This window comes from Bemisia tabaci, chromosome 8, assembly GCF_918797505.1.
Source record: "Bemisia tabaci chromosome 8, PGI_BMITA_v3".
NCBI classification, from domain to species: domain Eukaryota; kingdom Metazoa; phylum Arthropoda; class Insecta; order Hemiptera; family Aleyrodidae; genus Bemisia; species Bemisia tabaci.
In genome coordinates this window covers 142,001-162,967 of record NC_092800.1, presented here as the reverse complement: position 1 = coordinate 162,967, position 20,967 = coordinate 142,001, and the positions used below count along the sequence as shown (strand labels likewise).

The 20,967-nt window shown below is 40.6% G+C and overlaps 2 protein-coding genes and 1 long non-coding RNA gene across 5 annotated transcripts in view; 2 read left to right on the top strand and 1 right to left on the bottom strand.

The window, feature by feature from the left end:
* The window catches only part of LOC109039284 (uncharacterized), a 142,399-nt gene extending 126,334 nt beyond the window's left edge, over nt 1–16,065 (top strand). For both annotated transcript variants that reach the window (XR_011900349.1, XR_011900348.1), the window contains one exon: nt 15,889–16,065. This is a non-coding gene — a long non-coding RNA (uncharacterized lncRNA). The remainder of the gene's footprint in view (nt 1–15,888) is intronic.
* The window catches only part of LOC109039286 (cytochrome P450 6k1), a 350,075-nt gene that overhangs the window by 197,875 nt on the left and 131,233 nt on the right, over nt 1–20,967 (bottom strand). The window lies entirely within an intron of this gene.
* bma (SCY1-like protein bma) overlaps nt 16,066–20,967 on the top strand; it is a gene marked incomplete at its 3' end in the record, with an annotated part of 138,692 nt that continues 133,790 nt past the window's right edge. For both annotated transcript variants that reach the window (XM_072303239.1, XM_072303240.1), the window contains 1 exon segment: nt 16,066–16,428. In XM_072303239.1, the coding sequence (XP_072159340.1) occupies nt 16,270–16,428 (159 nt within the window).

Sequence of the window (20,967 nt, the reverse complement as noted above, 5' to 3'; positions counted from 1 at the left end):
TAGAAAGATGTATCAGAATGCTTAAATTCGTAAGCTTGTCAACTATAGTCTATTAGGCAAGCCAGACAAGGTGCGCCTTCAATTTCCTAGCAGGAACACGGAATTCCATCGAGTACGATTGGTCGCATCCTGACGCCGCGCCGTGATGTAAGTTGGATAGCGCAGGGCATTTTTAGCAGCATTCGTGTAGTTGCCGCGAATGGAGATGTTGCATGTATAAGGAATTTGCGATTTGACCTTTGATTCTTATGTAAAAGTTCGCAAGAAATACGATGGTGCCACTGGTTTCCTCTGAAATCAACTACCAAGCTCAAAAAAGCTCTCAAGTTGAGGCCAAAATGGAGGGAATATCCCACGCTATCCTGAGAGTCCACCTCTACATCAAGACAAATCTTCCATGCAAAGATAAGGAGCAAATACATTGACAGGGCTGCCACTTTAGTTGGGGATTCTAAAACTGTAAACACGGCAAACCTGCTAATGTATTTGTTCCCTATCTTTGCATGGAGGGTTTGTCTTGATGTAGAGGTGGACTCTCAGGAAAGCGTGGGATATCACCTCCATTTTGGCCTCAACTTGAGAGCTTTTTTTGAGCTTGGGAGTTGACTTCAGAGAAAACCAGTGGCACCATCGTGTTTCTCACGAACTATTACTCAAGAAGCAATAGTCAAATCGCAAATTCCTCACACATGCGACATCTCCATTAATGGCAAGCCGAAGGCAGTCAAGCCGGCGCGCCTTCAATCATGTATAAGCAACACGGACATCCGTCGAGTACGATTAGTCGCATCCTGGCGCCGTAATATAAGTAAGACCAGGTCAGTCACGGCAGCATTCGCACATTGTAACTGCGTAGTGACGTTGTTCCTTTTCCACTCTGTGAAACTGATCAAACAGTAAACAACTTGCTATAGCTGAACCAAAGCCAAGCGTTAAGATTAAAATTGCCATACTTTCATATCGCAGAAACTGTTTGGTCAATGATTGGTTTGCGATTCAACTCAAGTAAATCTAGATTATAGTTTTATTCCATGAGTGGGAGGTTTGAATCTATGCATCAAAAAACTATTATCTTAATTAGGAGATAATATTGGTAATTATTTGGTTGCGCAAATCGTATTCTACGAGAAATTTCCGTCAAATATGTTTTAGAATGTTTAAGTTGCACAAGAATAAACCCAACGGAAGCAAACCGCACCAAACTGAACCAAACCGAACCGAACGGACCAGAACCTAATCTAACCTAACCTAACCTAATCAAATCCTCTCTAAACAAAATCTGATTTCATCCTAGACAATGCGCGAAATTTTATGTGAATCCCGACAAAACGTGCAATTTTCATAAGAAGGAATGCGAAAAAAGTTTACATGGGCGAGAAGGCGCTGTGGCGAGAGAAATCAAAGAGGATTTGTTCGGGAACGTATTTACGATGGACTGGCGTACTGCGAAGTTAGTGGGATGGGCACGGGAGAGCGTGAATGAAATTAGCCTTTGCCGAAAGGACGGTGCCGGTAATTCGGGCCGCTGAGTCTGGCTCGGAGCGCCCTTTGAAGGAGCCCGGATTAGGGGCGCGCACCGGGGGCAAGTGGAGGGGGCGAGGGGGTAAGGGGGCGAGAGGGCGAGGGGGCACTCCTAATGCCAGTTTAATTATCTTCTTCCTTCCACGACGACGACTCCCCCGAGGGATGTCCTCTCTGCGCCAGGGACGCCCGCAACGGCCACTCGCAGATTTGCGCATCACCTTCCTCTTCGGCCCCGTCGCCACCGTCGGCACCGTCGGCACCGTCGGGCCTCATCCTTCCGCCTAAAAAGTTTCCCACCATCTAATCCAATCCTTGCCAGTCAATAATCTCGCAACATGCTCAAAAGATTGAAAAAATAATCGAGCTTCAAGCCAAAAATAAATTAAACAAATAATATTTCAAACTACATGCAGATGAGAAATACTATTATTATTGAAATATTATTTGTTTAATATATTTTTGGCTGTAGCTCGATTATTTTTTCAATCATTTTACCATCTTCTATGAAAGCCACCCAAATTGGCATTAAAATGTATTCTCGCAACTTGGCAACACTCCTTTTGCTCCATTTAAATCCATTAAAAATATCCATTCTAAGCAAGGCAGAATCCATTATTTTACGTAAATTAACACTGAAAAAAAAAAAAAAAAAATTGGTAGAATTTACCATACTTACAAAAGCAACTTGTTCACCTTGTTACAACTTGTTCTACTCACAAAAAGAATGGTAAATATTCTGTTGGTCAGCTGCTTCTGCCAGATAAATTACCAGATGAATTAAATGTACCAGTATATAATATCGTCTGGCATGCAAAATTGACTCTGAATTAACGCTGTGTGAAATCCAGCGTGAAGGAATGATAAATTCTACCAGTCTTTTTTTCAGTGTAAATGAAGAAAAAAAGTGTCGTCAACCCTCAAAAATCGCCACCCATCCTCGCGCTCACCCGGTGACCACTTTTAGAATATATCTCTGAGAAAAAAGTAAGGCAATTTCTGTACAATTAGTATGATAATTTTAATACCATAAATCTACCTAATTCACAGACACATTGATAACACTGTCCTCGGACGCAATACTTAGAAAGCGAATGACTTTCATATTTCAGCTTAAAATGCTTGACCTACAACATTTTCCTCACACTGTCTTGATAGACTTTTAGTGAATGTATTAAACAATACTTTGGGTACAACAACTCAGTGACACATTTGGCAACATGATTTTGCAAATTTGTCGACTTGATAATTTCTCAATACTTTTAACACAATTTTATAAAAATTTTGGGTTAAGGAGAACAATTATCTTTCCCTTCTCTCTCGATTTGGAATGACAGGAGAGAACTCCATGAATGCGTGTTTTTCATCCTCGTCAATTTCCTTAGCCTAAAATTTAAAATTGAATAAAGTACACCGGAATTTTGAGGAGAGTCGTGAGAGATCTTCTCCAAAATTGTTATTCGTATACGTTAATGTGGGTCGCACTTTTGGCTCCCAAAGGTTTCATAATTTCAATCTGAAAACTTTGAAATTGTGCGGAAAGTAATTTAAACTGCTGTCTTTAAGCTGTTTTGGACAAATAATAGTGAAATAAAGTGATATAATTTGTTTCAAACCATGAAAATAGGGAATTAATGTGTCAGTGAAAAGAGAGGATGCAATGTTGGTAAAACCAATTAATATCTTATGAATTTTCTCATCTCATCTTTGGATTCTACCTTCAGAGTGACAAAAGCAAAGCGCCTTCAATTTTTTGGTATGCAACGTGGACATCCAGAGTGCGCGAATAGTTGCATTAAGGATTTAAGGCGTTATCATCGCGTCGTCTCCTCCTCGTATCGCATCCATTGCTTTGACTGACAGAGTGTGCAAATGCAAGATGGAATCATTTGGAATTTTTCAAAGAAATTCGTCAACGTTTGAGCATGGCAGGTCGTAAAAACAAAGGCAACCGTTAATCTGTCTAATGTCATTCGATTAGGAGCTCATTACCTGTGTCCACCTCCCAGCTGCCCTCACCCTCAGGGTTGCCACCTGATGGCGAACGGTTGCAAATTTCTCATCCAACGCGACTTGAATGGGTTCTCATGGACGGGGTTGGCAGCAGTGGGCATGCCGTCAGAGACCTCTTAGCCGATCAAACTCGCATCAAAAGCCTATCAAATCGATGCTTAGATGAGCTGCCTGCTTCCAAATTGCTTCTCTCGATCCACTCCCCAGCGCAGCGTCTGATGACACGACCTCAATAGAATATCCCAGGCCCATTACTTCGAGTGCTTTAAGCGTTTACCAAACGAGCCTCATATTCATACTTCAGTCATACTTAAAGTGCTTAGACCACCGAGGCCATCAAAATCAAACTAATTTAAGCCGTAACTTATCCAAAAGTGCTTAAACTTTACTGTCTAGTGTCCGCGGCAAAAATGACCCAAGTTCTCGGAAGAAAATTGTTTGTTAGAAACGATTTCGTGAAATTTGGCGGAACCCTATTATTATTGGCACACAGAGAGAAATTTCAACAGAAAAGTTTGGTTAGTACGGGAAGTAAAATGCAAAATAACCCTATCCTTTGACTGAAAATTTCAAGAGAAAATGCGAGCTAGTTTTCTTGAAGGAATCTAATAAAAAAAGAGTGGTGAACACCGACGTCGTAGTCGGAGGAGCGGAGGAGCCATTTTCCCGGTCTCTCCATTGTTTTCTGCGCTGAATTCACCGCAAACTGTACCGAAATCAACACAAGATTCGCGTTGATTTGTGTTTTACTTCCTATATCAACCAAAAGTAACACAATAACACAAATACTTTTATCGGTGCAGTTGAAGGACTTTAAAAAATGTGGATGAAATTGTTGAGAGCTATGAGGAAAGTTAGGAAACCATTTTTGTTCTCTTTTTAAGTATGATTCATATAAAAGATTCGTTAAAAAATTAGCATCAGAATTTCGTTAGATTAGTCATCCAGATCGATGCTGAACGAATAATGAACAGCAAAATACCGATGGCCATCGGCGAAAACACGTATCTCTGTTTTCGCTGTTGCAGACTTCCTGTCACATTTTATTTTTTCTTTGGAAAACTAGTCCGCGTAAATTCATAAAATTTTCATGAGATTTCTTTCTGATTTACTTCTCATGATATATTCTCCGGTGGTTAAACTGCTTCGTACGTATTCGCGCGTATCTCTCGTGAGGGGTCTAGTGTTGGGATACCAGCGGAAGGCCTTCATTTGTCTTGGCCCGTATCCGTTGTTGACGAGGTGTTTTTCGGCCAAAACCCCGCCGGAAGTGGGGCAGTGGGCCGGAACGGGAGGACGGGAGGGGGGTCGGGGTGGGGGTGGACTGGGCGTCAACCATTATTATTATAGACTTGGGATTACTGTATAATCCTCTTCTCGCTACGCGTCAGAAAGCTCAGGTGATTCGTGTGTCAGCCTGATTAAATTAACAACGGCGATACGCTCTTGCAGTTTCTCTTCCCCAAATATTTCACCGTTGCCAAGTTCTGTCATGCAAGAGGTATCCCGGCTCATGTTAAGGTGCTTTTACACAAAGAAACATTTCGATTATGAAGCATAGCGTCCAAGATATTGGGCTCTATTCCCATCGCATCACTCAACTTTTCACTTCTTTGCTTAAGCACGGAGTCCAATAGCAAGTAGTTTCAAAGTCCATCCTTTATTAATCATAATAAAAAATCACATACTCAATAACCTAACCCAACCTAATCTAATCTTACCTAATCTAACCTAATCTAACCTAATCTAACCTAATCTAACCTAATCGAACCTAACCTAACCTAACTAACGCACCAGTGGCGTGGCGTGCTTTGCGATATATCGATTGATACGCCACTCAAACCTATGAAAAAAGATAGATTAACAGGGTGTTCGCAGAGAGAACTGCGAGAACTGTTCAAATGGCGAGATATCGATAATCGATCATTCACGCCACGCCACTGTAACGAACAATTTTCTACAAAGGAACATTTTATCGTCTTTATTTGAACAAAATTGCCTTGTTTAATTTTTGGACTCTATGCTCGTCTAATGTCAGAAAATATCTGCACCCCACGATTTTGGATATTATGCTCGCTTTGATTTTTCCTAAAAAGACTGTTATTTTTTAAAAGTGAGCATGGAGTCCAAGGTCTAGTACGTGATGAACGCAGGCGAGCTCTGTAAGGGTGAACATGGAGTCGAATATTTTGGACGCGATGCTACATTACCAACATTTCCGTGTTCAGTGTTACTCTCTGTTACTTTTTCTGTGTCGGATCAAGCCAAAGAACTTGGTTGCTCAACACAGTGAACCATGTGCCAAATCGACTCAAAGCGGAGGTTACTCTCAGAGCACTGGACTATCACCGATGCGATCCAGGGTCGCTGCCCGAGTGCCCGCCCTCCGGCTCCCGCCTCACTTTCAACGAGGTCGCGTATTTTCAACACAAAGATTTCCTCATTTTAAGCCATAGATTTAGTCGATTTTACACAGAAGAAACTAACACAAAACATTGACCAACACAGCTTGGGTTACTTTCGTCTTTTACTTCTCATATTAGCACAAAATCTCAGTTACTTTTCCTTACGGTGTAGTAAATCAAAGGCAGATATTTGCCAGCACTTTGCACTGCTACACAAGTCTGTGCTTTTGAGAAGCAATAATTAGGTATCATAATCTGAGTATTGAATAAAATTTCGCTTGACAAAAAAAAAGAAAAAAAAAAAAAAAAAAAAAAAAAAAAAAAAAAAAAAAATCTGAGTATTGATAGACTCGGAGATGACGCTGTCTCTCTCTCTCTCTCACACACACACACCCTCACTCACACACATTGAGTCAATGAGCCAAGACCGTTCTCGTAAATTTCAAGATTAATTTTTTATGAATTTTCACAAGTTTGATGTCATACTAATCAGTGTTAACGCTGTTACGCGTTAGATATCAGTTCTTTCAATTAATTTGTAGATTGCGATAAATATTGCTTCTCAAAGGCGCAGACTTTGTAATAACGCAACTCAGCGGCGGGTCTCTGCTCTAGATCATGTAGATCCATCGTAACGAGGCATCTCATAATGAGTCCATCGTAAACTATTTATGTAGCCAGAGGGATGGTCGTTAAATTGAGGAAAATGACTAAAATTCATTATGAGTGCACTAGGAAGGTCTGAAATTTCAACCTAACCTCACAGTATGCGTAAGAAAATGGCACTCGTTTAAAACGATATTTTGGGCGAGTTCTGGAGCGGGAAACGTCGTTTGCTGATCGGCTGATTTCAGCCTCTGGCATCGCCTCGCTACGTCGTTGGTGTTTCATTGATCAGATTTTGATTAGCTTTTACTGTGTTTCGAAATAAATGTTTGACCCTTTTCATGTTTTTTTTTTTTTTGGTTTTTGTTTTTGTTTTTTTTGTTTTTTTGTTTTTGTTTTTTGTTTTTTTTTTTGGTTTTTGTTTTTTCACGTAACGTATGAATAACTATAATTTAACTCAGCAAATATTTCTCGTCACTGCTTCTTTCATGTCTTTCACTAATACCACCGAAAAACATGGACATTCCTCGCACAAATTGTGGAATTTGGAGTGCGCTTCAAACACTTTCAATGTATTCATCTCAATTTTTCCGCTATTCTCCACTGAAAACATCCGGACTGCATTTTCCGGTTTGGGACTAATAGTGTAGGCTCAATTTATGAATAACCTTTGTGCTATTAATTTTTATATGCAGAAAAGTACTTTTTTCTTCTCATTCTCCTACTTCCTTGCTTTCCTTTACTCTTATTTTTCCTCGTTCTCTTCCTTTTATTTCTTAATTTTCGTTTTCCTTTTTTCCCATAGTTATCATTTATACTAGCGAAATGCCCGTGACTGGAATCACGGGTCTAGAGGCCGCTAAAATATCTATAACCCCGAAAAAATACTGGTAGGGGTGCAAGACATGCCATAAAAAAATGATAAAATGATCGATAGAAAAATGAGTTGAGGGGAGAGGGTGATGGAGCCAACAGAAAAATGAGCTTGGGGGGGGGGAGGTAGAATATTTTTTTTTTTTTTTTTATTGGGTGAAATAACAACAATCTACAGACACAGTATAAATGCTGGCAAAAAAATTAGAACTAACCTAGCAATGATTTATCAAAAAAAAAAAGAAAGAAAAAAATAAATTGAAATAAAACATCAGCTGACAGCAAACAAAGGTTACCAAGGAAACCAAGGAATGGAACTTTCATAAACACAGATTAGTAGAAAACAGCGTAAGTAGGGCACTTACGTTAATAAGCGTTTATAAGTAAACGGTAAGTGCAATTTAACCAAAAATCTATACAGTTCTTTATAAGACCAACATGGACAAAATTACAAAATTTGAATAGGCTAACGAAAAACAAACGATAATTATCGTGAACGAAAGAGTTGACGACATAGGTCGGGTAACTATTATAGGTGGGAGGGATGGGAGGGATAAGCTTCAAGACCTCCTAAATTTGCAAATTTGGTAACGCTTAGTTTCAGCGTTCTACCGGGTCGATTTTCTTGATTTTTGCCGCTATCGACAGCAGTGGCGTGGGGTGCTTTGCGATATATCGATTGTTATGGCATTTAAACCCATGGAAAAGGATCGATAAACAGGGTGTTCGCAGCGAACACCTTAATAGTTGATTCTTCACCATAGGTTTAAATGGCATAACAATCGATACATCGCAATTCACGCCACGCCACTGATCGACAGGCAATTGTCTCTAGATAAGCCCAATTTATTCAGGTTTTGAAAATATGACCCAGGCTTTTTTACATTACGCGGTAAAGTTGCGAATTCTCTCATTTAAACAATGTAAATTTTTATTTTTTGTCATAGTTCGTTTGAGCGTTCTATTGGACCGATTTCCATAATTTTTGCGGTTATCGATAGGTGATAGTCCTTAGATAAGCCCGCTGCAATCAAATTTTGGAAATATGACCCACATTTTTTTATAATTGAGTATACCTGGGAGCTTAGGAAGAGGGCAAAATTCGAACTAAGCGGGAAATTGTGAGTCTTGATCTTTTAGTAGGGTAAGGTAAGTGAATCGAAGGTATGCTCTTTTATACAGACTATCTAAAAGTAACGAAACGCTCTGTTCCATTCGTTCCGATTCGTTTCAGTCTCGGCCTGGGGTTGGAAATAAGTGGCGGTTTTTTTATTTGATTCTTATTGGTCCAATTGTTCCCAGCCAGAGGAAAATTGGACAAATGAGAGTCGGGTATGAAAATCTTTTCATTTTTTTGGCCGTTCTTTCGTCGAAGCGGGCCTAAGAGAGGGCGGAGCGCCCTCTGGGGGTTGGGCCGCGTAGCGGCCAGGGGGCATAGCCCCCTGGTCTCTACTATGCTCTCTCTTTCTTTACTCTTACCACTCCTATCTGTTTTTCCCATACCTCCTCTTTCTGTTCGTCTTTTATCTTTCCTACTTGGATTCTCCCTTCACAGATAGGTGCTTCACTGCAAAATGTAATCCGAATCCTTCGTTTTGCCTCAAAGAAAATTTGCAAGAGACCCATTTTGGCAACGTTGTAAGCTGGCTGAGGGCCTAGGAGCTCACGCGTATCCTGTAAGCTTTGACGCTAAATCCTAACGATAATTTGAGCTTTGTTAGCCCTCATGCATCATGCGGACTCGGACAGCAATAGTCGCGAGGGCGTTGTCACATTTCAAAAAGGATCAGATCTCTTCTCCAGTTTTATTTCGTGGCATCGTTACCGTTCATTCGTGGACGTTCCTCTATCGACTTCTTTGGTGTCGTTCATAAAATACGATAAATAAACGAAAAAGGGGGAGAGCCCTGAGTCTGAAATACGGGTACGTTACGAGAAGGCGTTCAGAACTGCGTTATGAAATACTAGAATTAAATGGGCGTGAGGTGCCGATTTTTTTAAAGTTTAAGATACGAAAAAGTGACGTGAGGGTGCGGAGGGTCACTTGAGTTAATTACAGAATCGCTTTTTGATGGTTCAAGCTTACATGTCAGCGAGAATTAATAAGATATGTCAAGACGCTCAGTTTCTACGTCCATTGTTAACGGAGATATCGCGGTTTGCTAAACACGCAGCTGCAATGTCATTCACCGCGATCTACTTGCAATGTCATCTTCCGCTATCAACTTCCATAAAATTACTTTGGAGCTCTGGCAGGCGTCAAGGTTTCCGACTTGAGTATTTGGTCTCGGGTGGAATCTCGCATTGTGTGATCTGAGAAATCAACTTCCACGCTCAAACAGAGGTGTCAAAGTTGAGGCCATAATAAAAGAGACCCTTCGCGCTGTGCTCAAAGTCCATCTCTATACCTAGTCTAACTTTTTGTGTAGATAGGGAGCAAATGCATCGACAGGGTCACCAGTTTGTTTCGGAACTCGATGGAAAAGATTGCGGCAATCTCCATCATCCATTCGTTCCCTATCTGTGCATGAAGAATTTGACTGGATATAGATGTGGATTCTCGGCCTAGCGTGGGGATATCCTCCATTGCGGCTTCAATTTAAAGAGCTTTTTTTTGAAATTTGCAGTTCGATTCAGAGATAACCGGTGGCACCGTCGCGTTTTTCACGGATATTTAAAAAAAAAAAAAAAAAAAAAAAAAAAAAAAAAAAAAAAAAAAAAAACACCTAAATGGTAAATCTCTGAAATAAGCAAGACCTCCATTCAGCCGGTTTTGGAGAATCCCGAAAAACTCTGCAGAGGTAGAGTACACAAAATATAAATTCCGTGAGAAAGCGGGAAGCTCAATTTCAAAAATCTTTGAGAGATATCCGGAGTAGAGTCGACTCGGATGCGAAGTCTTTTTTCCTCGGAGAACACTGGACCCTCGAGCGCAAGCAGTCATCCTTTCCTGCACGAGCGAAATCAACTTTTATTTGGTGTCAACTCCACACCACAGCGGAGCTCTGCGTTGAAATAAAGGGCGGAAAAACTTGGACTCGGCGAAAATGTTGAAGAATGCTTGGTTGCGCCGCGCGGGAAAAGCAAAGTGCTCATATGGAGGGAAGGCCGAGACCGACTTCTCCACTCTTGCGCGAAAGAAAGAGTGATTTTCATTATTCATCAGATTAAACAATGTAGGTGTGAATTAATTGTGAGCCGCGGGAGACAGCCGGCTAGATGCTCCATCATCCATCAAGTTTTTCGGATGACTGCCTCCCTCAAAAAGCGCCTCTTTATTACGGGCATGGCTCTGGATTATCTTTTTGCGTCGCTTGATTCAGTCGTTCCCTCCATGAGCGGTGCAATAATCTAAGTGGAGGAAATCTCCGCAAATGAACTTTGCCCCTCGGATCCTTTGTTCCAGTCCTATGATAAATCCTTGCGTATTCCCCAAAATCTTCATCTTTTGTAGTCGCTTCTGTAGTAGTAAGTTTTGTAGTCACTTTTATTTCCGCTCTTTCCTTCGTGGTGTCGCCTTTCGCCGTCGTGGAATTCCTCCTCCATTAGTAGAGGCTCCAATCAAAGCAAATATACTCTGCCACCCCCCTGATGACTAGATAGTTACTTTTGCAAGTCATCGCTCGGGTGGTCACTCATGACCAAAGAGTTGAGCAATAGCTCCAGCAATCACTCGCCTGCTAGCAAAGTGCCCACCCCGATATTAATCGAGTCATCATCAGGCAAATTTTATTCAATTTCATGCTCAGCAAGTTGCTCATCAACCATCATCACGCGCAACATACGTTGACCTTCGATTTCAACTTTTGCCTCACTCGATTACATTCCTCAGATTGTTAGTGCGGGGTCTCTTCAGGATATTGTCTCTCATCGTAGTCATTTCAAATAACGTTTGCTGTTAACAAAGTTGTTGCACAGTGCTCGCTTGCCACTTTGAAGCTCATCAATAAGAAAAGCTCGATATATTTGAAATATCCAAGAGAAATCCCAACTGCTTTTCACTCAGGACTGCCAATCATGGTTCATTTATAAATACAACAACTTACGTACTATCCATAGATAGCGTTGTGAATCCTGAAGAAAGTTCTTCTTATCCCATCGAATTCTTGAATTCCATAGATATGCCAGGAATTCCGTCTCATAAACTCGAGCTGAAAGTTGGTGTTCCCGTCATACTCATGCGGAACATTGCTGCGCCGAAATTATGTAATGGGACCGGACTACGAATAACTAAACTTGGGGAAAATATCAAATTATTACGGGATCTTTCAGAGGCGAAAGCGTTCTTATTCCAAGAATCCCCATAATCCCAAATGATTTGCCATTCCAATTTAAGAGGCTCCAATTTCCTGTAAAATTAACATTCGCTTTAACGATCAATAAAGCTCAGGGCCAAACGATATCAATTGCAGGTCTCAATTTAAAGGACCAATGTTTTTCACACGAACAACTCTACGTGGGATGCTCACGTGTTTGCAGCAGAAAAAATATGCATATTTTTGCTTATGGTGGACTGGCAAAGAATATAGTTTACAGATCAGTATTGATTTTATAATGAAAAGTACGCTAATAAACTATATTATAGTGGATATACGTATTAGTTTTCAATTTAAATTAAAAAAAAAAAAAAAAAAAAAAAGCTCAAAGAATTACACAATTACCACAATTGACACAATTTACCATAGAAACATCATTATGATGCATCCAAATATCATGTAGGATACCTGGAAAAAAGGTTACGGGTGCAAAAAATGGAAATGAGAGGGCGAAACTGAGAAAACAATGCGTCGAAATTTTAAAGGGAAAGAAAAAAAAAAATTTAAATATTTTTTTAAATGGAAAACATAGAATTTAAGATGATAAGAAAGAATCAATTTTTTTTTTGATTGGCCCACCCCAAAAGCTATACAGCGAATGCTCATACTTTATGCAAATACTTTTGGACTATATTTGATCAATACCTCTGTCATTAATATCATTTTTCATTTTTGAAACATTATTTTTCGGCTACTTAACGATGAAAATTGACAACTCTGTTGAAAAAAAAACATATGGTTCTAAATAAAATATCATCTGTAGTTGAATTTTTGCCTAATTGCCACGGTTTGTAATAAATGCCAGACTGCGCTTTGTTGCGGAAAATCAATGATTTTTTAAAATTACACAATGAGCAATGCGCAAGTATAAAGATACCGACGTCTATTATCATAATGAACACGAAGTGTGGGTAATTTGCCTAGTTTGTAACATTAAGAAAATGTTCTTATAGTCCAATTGTAATTGCAATCTTATCTGAAATTTAATCAAGAAAAAAAAAAGATAACTAAAAATGACCAACATAACCACAATAAAAGACTTAAACCAGTATAAAATCAACACCATGGTCCGAACCGAACGTCGATCCCAATAATTTGGGACAGGCGACTATTTTATCCTCGACTCATGTAATTATTCCAAGGAACCTTCACGAATTCACTCAAGATGGCTTTGCATACGTTCGTTTAGAGTGTCGTCCGGAACCTATACCTACTTGCAATCCAGGCTGTAAAGAAATAACTGATGAACTGATGCCTGATCTGAATGCTATTGATTTACTTTCATATTTCTTATTGTAAAGTTGAACCTTACATCATGCCTTGCCAATCACTTTGTATAACTATTATTATGCAATCACCATTTTGCAATGATAGTTCATCAATCTAAAGCCACATATGGGTGATTTCACGATAAGAGGAATAGTCGTGTCGCCGTGGGTCATGAACGACATACGGCAAAACGATTGAAAACCAAATGAATAAATCAATAGAAATGATGTCCCTGAACCTATCCATGCTAAAAAATATGATAAATAATTATTATATTTAATAATATGAGACTTTGAAGGCCGAAAATGTCCGGTCGGTTACGTGTCGCCGACCCCGATTTTGAAGCAAAAGAGCAATTTGCGGTAACAAATCAGTACTGATCATGAACTCTTTGGCAATATTTGCTGAAAAGAGACTCTAATGTTCAAGAAAATTGCCAGTTTGAACTGAGATATTTATTATTGAGCGAGAAAAGTCATTAGAAAGAGGTGTCACCACACTTGGCAACAAATTTTCGCAGTTGTATTAAGTGCAGTGTTTATTTCGCCAGATGGAGTCAGGAGTTTCAAAACTGCCATCAAATTGTTCGCTGAAGTCTTCTCGACAAAACCATTACTAATAAGTCAGTTTTTTTCCAATAAAAAAATTATTATGAAAACCAGTGATTTTTAGGTGTGTAGCACTAATTCCTCACTACGCAAAAACCTCAATTTAATATTATTAAACTAAAAGGAAGTCTCCAAAGTTTACAAAACTTTTAAGGCAGCATTAATTCCACCTCATAACTCAAGAATTGCCAAGTTTCATCTTTTGTATCATCTTTTATCTCACATTTTCAAGTGTCGGTTACGCTGTGTCTGTTACGTAACCGACACAATTTGGCAGGGCCGCCATGTTTGCGTGGACCTCCAGCAGTCCCGCGGGAAGCGCTGATACCTGATTCAATGGCTTGTTTATCAATCACTTTAACTTTGCACTGACTCAAAATAGAGCGTGCCAAAGCTGGAAAAAGGAAGTTTAATACCTTTAAAATGAGGTAATGAAATCCTGTTAAAATTGGTGCACTTTTATTTTTAAAGTATTTCACATTTTAACTATTCCTGTTATCGTGAAATCACCCATTTGAACGTTCCAGAAAATCCACTTTTCTCCAGTTTTAATGAATTAAATCCAAAAATTTACAACGCGCCAGAGAGCTGAGCTAAGTTGATTTTAAACCTTTTTTACAGATTTTCTTTTTGTGTTTTAGTTTGAACTTATTTTCGGGACGACGCGCATGATTGAGAATGAAATTACTCGAGTTTCTCGGGAAATCCATTTATCATACGAAATTTGGCAACATCAAACTATCCACGCCTGGTTTTTTTTTGCCGCATGGTTGCCTGTAATGTACTGAAAGAGATAATTAGTCTAGAAAGTTCTATCGATCGAATGATGTAGAAATGGTGTGTGCAGATCGAAGATTAAGGCGCCTTCAATTCGAGTGATACTTCCAGCATATCCGTGAAGCTAGTTTAGTTGCGTGACCTAACTTAACCCAAGCGGACGCTGTTTCCATCGGTTCCCGAGCTTTGTGGCCGGTCAGAAAAATAAACTCGGACAAATTCGATGAAAGCAAAGACAAAATATTTATTTGAACGTTCCAGAAAACCCACTTTTCTCCAGTTTTAATGAATTAAATCCAAAAATTTGCAACGCGCCAGAGAGCTGAGCGTAGTTGATTTTAAACGTTTTTTACAGATTTTCTTTTTGTGTTTTAGTTTGAACTTATTTTCGGGACGACGCGCATGATTGAGAATGAAATTACTCGAGTTTCTCGGGAAATCCATTTATCATAAGAAATTTGGCAACATCAAACTACTTATCCACGCCTGGTTTTTTTCTACTGGAAGTAACTCCCAACCAAAATAATAACGTTCCTACAATCATTGGTTTAGAAGATTTAACATTTCCGCTAACACGAAAACCCGAGTCGAAACGAATCAAATCTTGCACTATAATGGTTTTTGCAGGCTTCTCAATCAAGGAGTGTTCTAGATAATGTTCCGCGTAACTCAAGGAAATAATAGTTTTTTATGAGCGTGATGTTGGAACGGATGCATCGAAAAATCCTAAATATCTTTGTAAGGAGTTATTTGTTGTAATTTTCGTCGCGAATGATAATTGTTAAACGTGTCCGTTGCACGCAAGAGATACAGCTAAATAAACATACACTTTTCGGGTAAAATCGCACGAAAATCACGCTGAGTTCGTCAAGAAAATCTGAAATCCATTGCTTAGCGCAGAATCTGCCTAGTTCATAACACGCTTTTTCAAGTTTTCCGCTTCCGTGAACGGTTTTCTCAGTCACCGCCGACCAGGTTTGCACGGACTCAGGAGTAAAAAAGCTAACCTGAATAAACAAACGATTTCACCAGTTTTATGGTATTGTACAATTTCCATAGTTTTCAGGCGTTTGTTTCCTTTTTCTTTCCTTACATTGCAAAAAGAAAAGTTTTGAATCAATTGAAATCTTACGCAAGGAGAGTTTATAATAGTTCGCGATATTGCTTGTTTATTCAGATTCGGTCCCTCTAGGGGAAGGGGGGGGGGGGGGCAAACCTGAGCAAACCTGACTGGCAGCCACTAAGAAAAGCTGCCCACATACGCGTTAAATTTGAAAAAGCTAGTCATTAACTATACGGATTGCTTAGTAAGGAGAGGATTTCAGACGTTTTTGATGGGCCCATCGGGATTTTTCAGCGAATTCACGTTTATGAAGTGTATTCAGTTGGCTGTATCTCTTGCGCACAAGAGACCGATCGGTATTTTATCTAGTGCTCAATCATTGAACGTTGACTGGTCGTGGCTCCGGCTTTGATGCAATGTTTTGTTTTATGTTGCAGCTCGGCGATTCGAGATCAACTGTTGCCATCGTCAAGTTTACAAGAGGACGAGAGCGCGGGCTAGAGTCCAGTGCGGGAACCGGTTTTGGTTTTGGTGACGAACGGCAATGACTCGGTGTTGGGATCGGCGTTTGGTCTGGGGCCGTTGAAGCGGGGGCTTGCTCGGTTCTCTGGAGGTCGGGGTCGGGGGCGGGGGTTGGTATTGGGGGCGGGGCGGAGCCGGGATGCCCGGAGACGGCGACGCTGCGGCTGAGGCTGGCCAAGGAGGGAGGCAAGATTAGGAAGATTTCGGGTTGCAAGTTCTCCAAAGTTGCCACTACGTTGCGGCTGGGGCGACGGGAGTCGGGGGCGGGCTGGAGCTCGGGCGGGCCGGCGGGGAACATGTTCTCCAAGTTCAAGGGCAACCCCCCCAACGCCCCCCAGACGCCTCTCGACAACAACCCTATCCTCCAGTACTTCGACGTCCGCAAGCAGACCGCCAGCGCCGGCCCGGAGCTCATCTGGAAGATCCACGACGGCTACAGGAAGAGTGATGGAAAGGTTCGTCTTCTCTATTACTTTCTTTTTCTCTCCACCTTTTAAGCCTTCACCACGTTAGTAGTCTACGCTCTTTCCCGTCGTTTTGCATTGGGTATGTCACAAATGTATCCATTATTAATAAAGGCCCGCACTGCTTCATGGGAATCGGCGCCATTTTTCGTGCCGGGAAGCAATACCTTTTTTCTCAATTTTTTTTAGGTACCATTTCTACCTTTTTTCTCCTATTTTGTCCACTTTATGTAATGCCTGTAGGCTTGTCTTTGAGAAATTAATATCTTTACGTTTTTAAACTCTGCAACGTACTTTTATTTAATGACTCTTTCAAGGATCGTTCAAATTTTTACTCGTCGGAGATCTAAAAAAATTGTTGGGTACAAAGTACCCCTTCACTAGTGACCCCTATATTTTTCTCTCTGAAGACAAGCCATTTCTTATATAGATGTATGTTTCCTAGGTTACGCTCCACGTTTAGTTCAACAGCGTCTTGCAGCGCTCTCTTCCGTCCGCGCAAAACCACTTTTACGTATTGATAAGGTGCTACGGTGAACGCTCTCCAACGTCTTAACGTTGGAACCGTTGTCTTGTTTCTTCTTATATATACAGGGTTATTCAAAAGTCTCGTACCACTGTCATAGCTGGATTACATTTTGCAATAAGAAACCACTATCTTTTCCTCTCCCATAAAAGCACATATCTGCATTGGGAAACCAATAGCATGTATGTTGTTTCTATAATGGGCCAGAAATAGTGGATCCATATTGCAAAATATAATCCAACTTTAGTTCTAATTTAGATATCGATTTGCGGTTTGTCACGTTTTTCCTCAAATTGAGAGGAAAACTTTTTTTAGGTACTTTTCAGTCTTTGACCCCTTCAGGGGGAGGTGGCCGGGGTGCAACTAAAAAAGTTCAAATGGCCACCCCCCTCATGCGTGACTTTTGAATAACCCTGTATCTCATGAATGTAAGGTGTGTGTGTATATGTAAGTCGATTTATAGCACTCTTCGGCGCTCCACAACACCTAACCCCCCCACTGTCCCCTGTCCAACAACAACCCCTCGAGCATCGAGCACCTTAAAGCCCTGCATAGACGATCAAATTCCGAACCAATTCCGATCAAAGTAGACATGCTGATGACTGGTGGTCACCATCTACCATCAAATTTTGACGGGCCGCACTTTTTTGTTCAAAGTAAGATCAGAACGGAGTGCCACCATTCATCATTTCCTGCCACAGGAAAAATTTCTGCCAATGTCTCATTTTAGAATGCAGCAAATTAATGAGTTTAAGACTGATGACTCCCGACACTTTGATGCTACTTTGATCGGAATTGGTTCGGGAATTTGATCGTCTATCAAGGCCTTAACATTTCTGCTTCAATCCCATCATCCCTCCAACCTCTCACTGGGCGCCCTCTGCGCCTTCTTCCAGTGGGAACATCTTGCAAAGCAAAATCTTGGAAGCACTATTTCTGACGAACTGCCGGACCGATAAGGATGATCTTTACATGTATGTCATCTGTAGTAGATGTAGATGTGCAAAAAATTATGAAACCCCGAACTTTTAATGTTGTAGAGCTTTTAAAGCTCATGTCATTTAAGTCCAATGTTAATAGCGTGAGAGATATGTCGTTTCCGCTAGAAACGTCAAGGTTTGGGATTCTACCTAAGTGACTCGAATAAACAATAAAACAATGGAAAAGCTCGTGAAGGGCTCCTCATTGGAAGAGTGTTGAGGAACGGTGCATCGCTCAGGGTTCAAGGTTCAAGGTCCAAGGTATAAGGTTAAACTCAATTTTTCCTGCATTCTTCCGGCTTCGATTTGTGGCATTGGTCAATTTACACGATTGCTGAATTTCTATTAATATTTACAGCAGATGAACAGCAGAAACAAAGTGAGAAGGCAGGCGCTGCGTCGCGTCGGGACGGACCAAATATTATTAACTCTTAACGGTCGAAATCCGATTTTTTTTTAAAATTAAGCATTTAAAAATAACATAATAAGTGGAAATTTCTTCAGTAAGTGGACTGTGAAATTAGTACATCCAGCTATTCCTCATCATTTACAAATCTGAGTGTTACGTCAAAAATGTTGAAATCGATGCAGCTCGAATAAAAAATGGTGTATTAAAATGGAAGAACATTTTTGCTTATACATATGCGTAGGGCTCGCGAAGCGGGCCTGAGGGCGCGAGGCGCCCTCCTGGGGGTTGGGCCGCGTAGCGGTCAGGGGGCAGGGACCCTTAGTATTCTTTATAATTTTACATTGCTGAGAACTTAACATTTCAGAAATTTCGCGCAGAAGTTTCCTCTTCAAAATAATAACTAGCTCTGGAGATTCTGAAACACCACAACCAAGAAATGCCCATTCCGTACCCAATGTCTCAATTCGTCAGTTCCCGCACCGAAAGAACATAACTCCATTGTAAGGTTGCAAAATTGACTCTAACCATTCAATTTTTGACGAGAACGTCCTCTTGCAATTATTTCTCGAAATTTTTCTGATTTTTGCACGAGATCAAGAAAAAAATCAGGGAAATTTGCAGTTGGAATCGCTAAAGATTCTTCAGAGAATAATGAAATTTCCGAGAGGAAATTTCACAAAATTGAAATTGTAGTTACGTTTTTTTGTGAAGAGACCGATGAATTATGCCAAGATCGTCGTTTCCCGGATGGAGGAACAAAACTCTAAATCTAGGCTTAAAAATCAACTCGAACAATTCAATTTTCCAGAGGAATGTAAGCGCACAATTTCATTTTGCTGAAAAGGCAATAAACTATCCACAGATAGAAGCTGAAATGGTTATCTCTTTATAAAACATATAATAATTCTGTTGCTTCGTGCTTTGATGGAACCAGTATATGATGATTACAACCATTGCATTGCGCGGTAAATTTCGTATAATCAAAGGCTGTCTTCAATCTTATCGAGTAGGCAAAGAACCTGCAGAGGAGCACGTACAGTTGTCTCCTCGAAAAACGTGTAGTGCAGTCCTTAAACATAGGGTGGCCAAGACCTACCATACCGGGGTTTTATTTTGGTTAATTTAGGTTGTACGAAGTCCAAGACCGCGGAGACAAATTGGGAATCCACCCCAAGGAATCCAAATTTCATGTTCCAATTGTCTCCCCGGCTCCCCTTAGGGGAGGGGGGAGGTAAAAAGGGGGGGGGGGTCCACAGTCCACACTTCCAAAGTCAGGGTTTATGTCAAAATCTTAAAATTATTTTATTGAAATCAGAAAATACGGTAATTTTGAACTTAAATCGGCACCAAGAAATTCAAAATCGGCCCATCCGTATCCAGAATACTGACCCCTATAAATGTAGGGGACGAAGCCTCCTGTCAAACAAAATGCAAGTTCGCTGAAATAGTGAGATGGTGTGCGTGGGCATGGACCTTTTCAAACATCACTCTCAGCTTACAAACTAAACAAATGAACAACAACAAAAGCAACAACAACTAATGGACAACTATCGGGATTTACCGGCAACCATTGAGGCAACCAGGCAACCTCAAGTTGTCGTTTACTCGTTTCCGGTGACTAAATAACTACCCCAGATACAGGTAATTTGAAAAAAAAGAAAAAAAAAAAAAAAAAAAAACACTCAAATTGCTCACTAAGGAGTGGGTCTTAAACTTTCCTAATCCGAGCATTGTGATTTTGTGGCAAATAACCCATTTAAAACCCATTCAAATGGACTCAGTATCTATTGCCTGCAACAGACCCACTGAATTGTTCTCGTAAAAGTTCAAGATTCAACTTTTTCTCGGAGATTTAACCATCCGGATCGACACCAAGAAAAAGACTTGTCGGAGGTTATCCCTATAATTATGGTACTACCCCAATTTGTTGGATGATACGGACTTTTCTAATTGGTTTTGGCAGTACCGCATTATTTTGGTTAGTAACATGCATGATTTATTGGGCTACTTTTACAATTACTCGGGGCACTACCAAAATCACAATTACTGGAAATGTCAAAGTCGGGACTCAACCCATATCCCTTTTTTCCCGTGACGATTCTCAACGCGACGAACTAGTTACCAAACTCATGATCCTGTTTTTTTGGGGCGGGGGGGGGGGGGGGAAGCGACCCGGCGACCCTTTAAGCGGGACTTTGCGGCAAATCTATGATAGCTGAAGCCCGAGCCCTGGCCGTTGGAATCACATAGAATGCGGCTTCCAAGCGTGCTCTCATTAGAAGTTATAATTGTCAAAACTTTTCCCGGGTCCGATTTTAGTTATTACGTCTAGTTAGCACGTGTGGCGTCGGCGTGTTGAGCCTGAAACCTTCAACTTTTCCCGCCGGGGGTTGCCCGCGAAATCCTCGCGCTGTTGTCGACGGAAACACTCACCGTGACCGAGCAGTTTTCATACTGCCGTGCTAAAGAAGAACGCCGTATGAACATTCGAGAGTTGCCAAATTCCCTTCGATAAAATGTTTATTTTTGAGAAAAGTTATAAATATTTCGCCCTGAAATTTTCAGGAACTTTAGACGAAATTGCGAACAAAATTATCTGAAAAATTGGAAGAGAA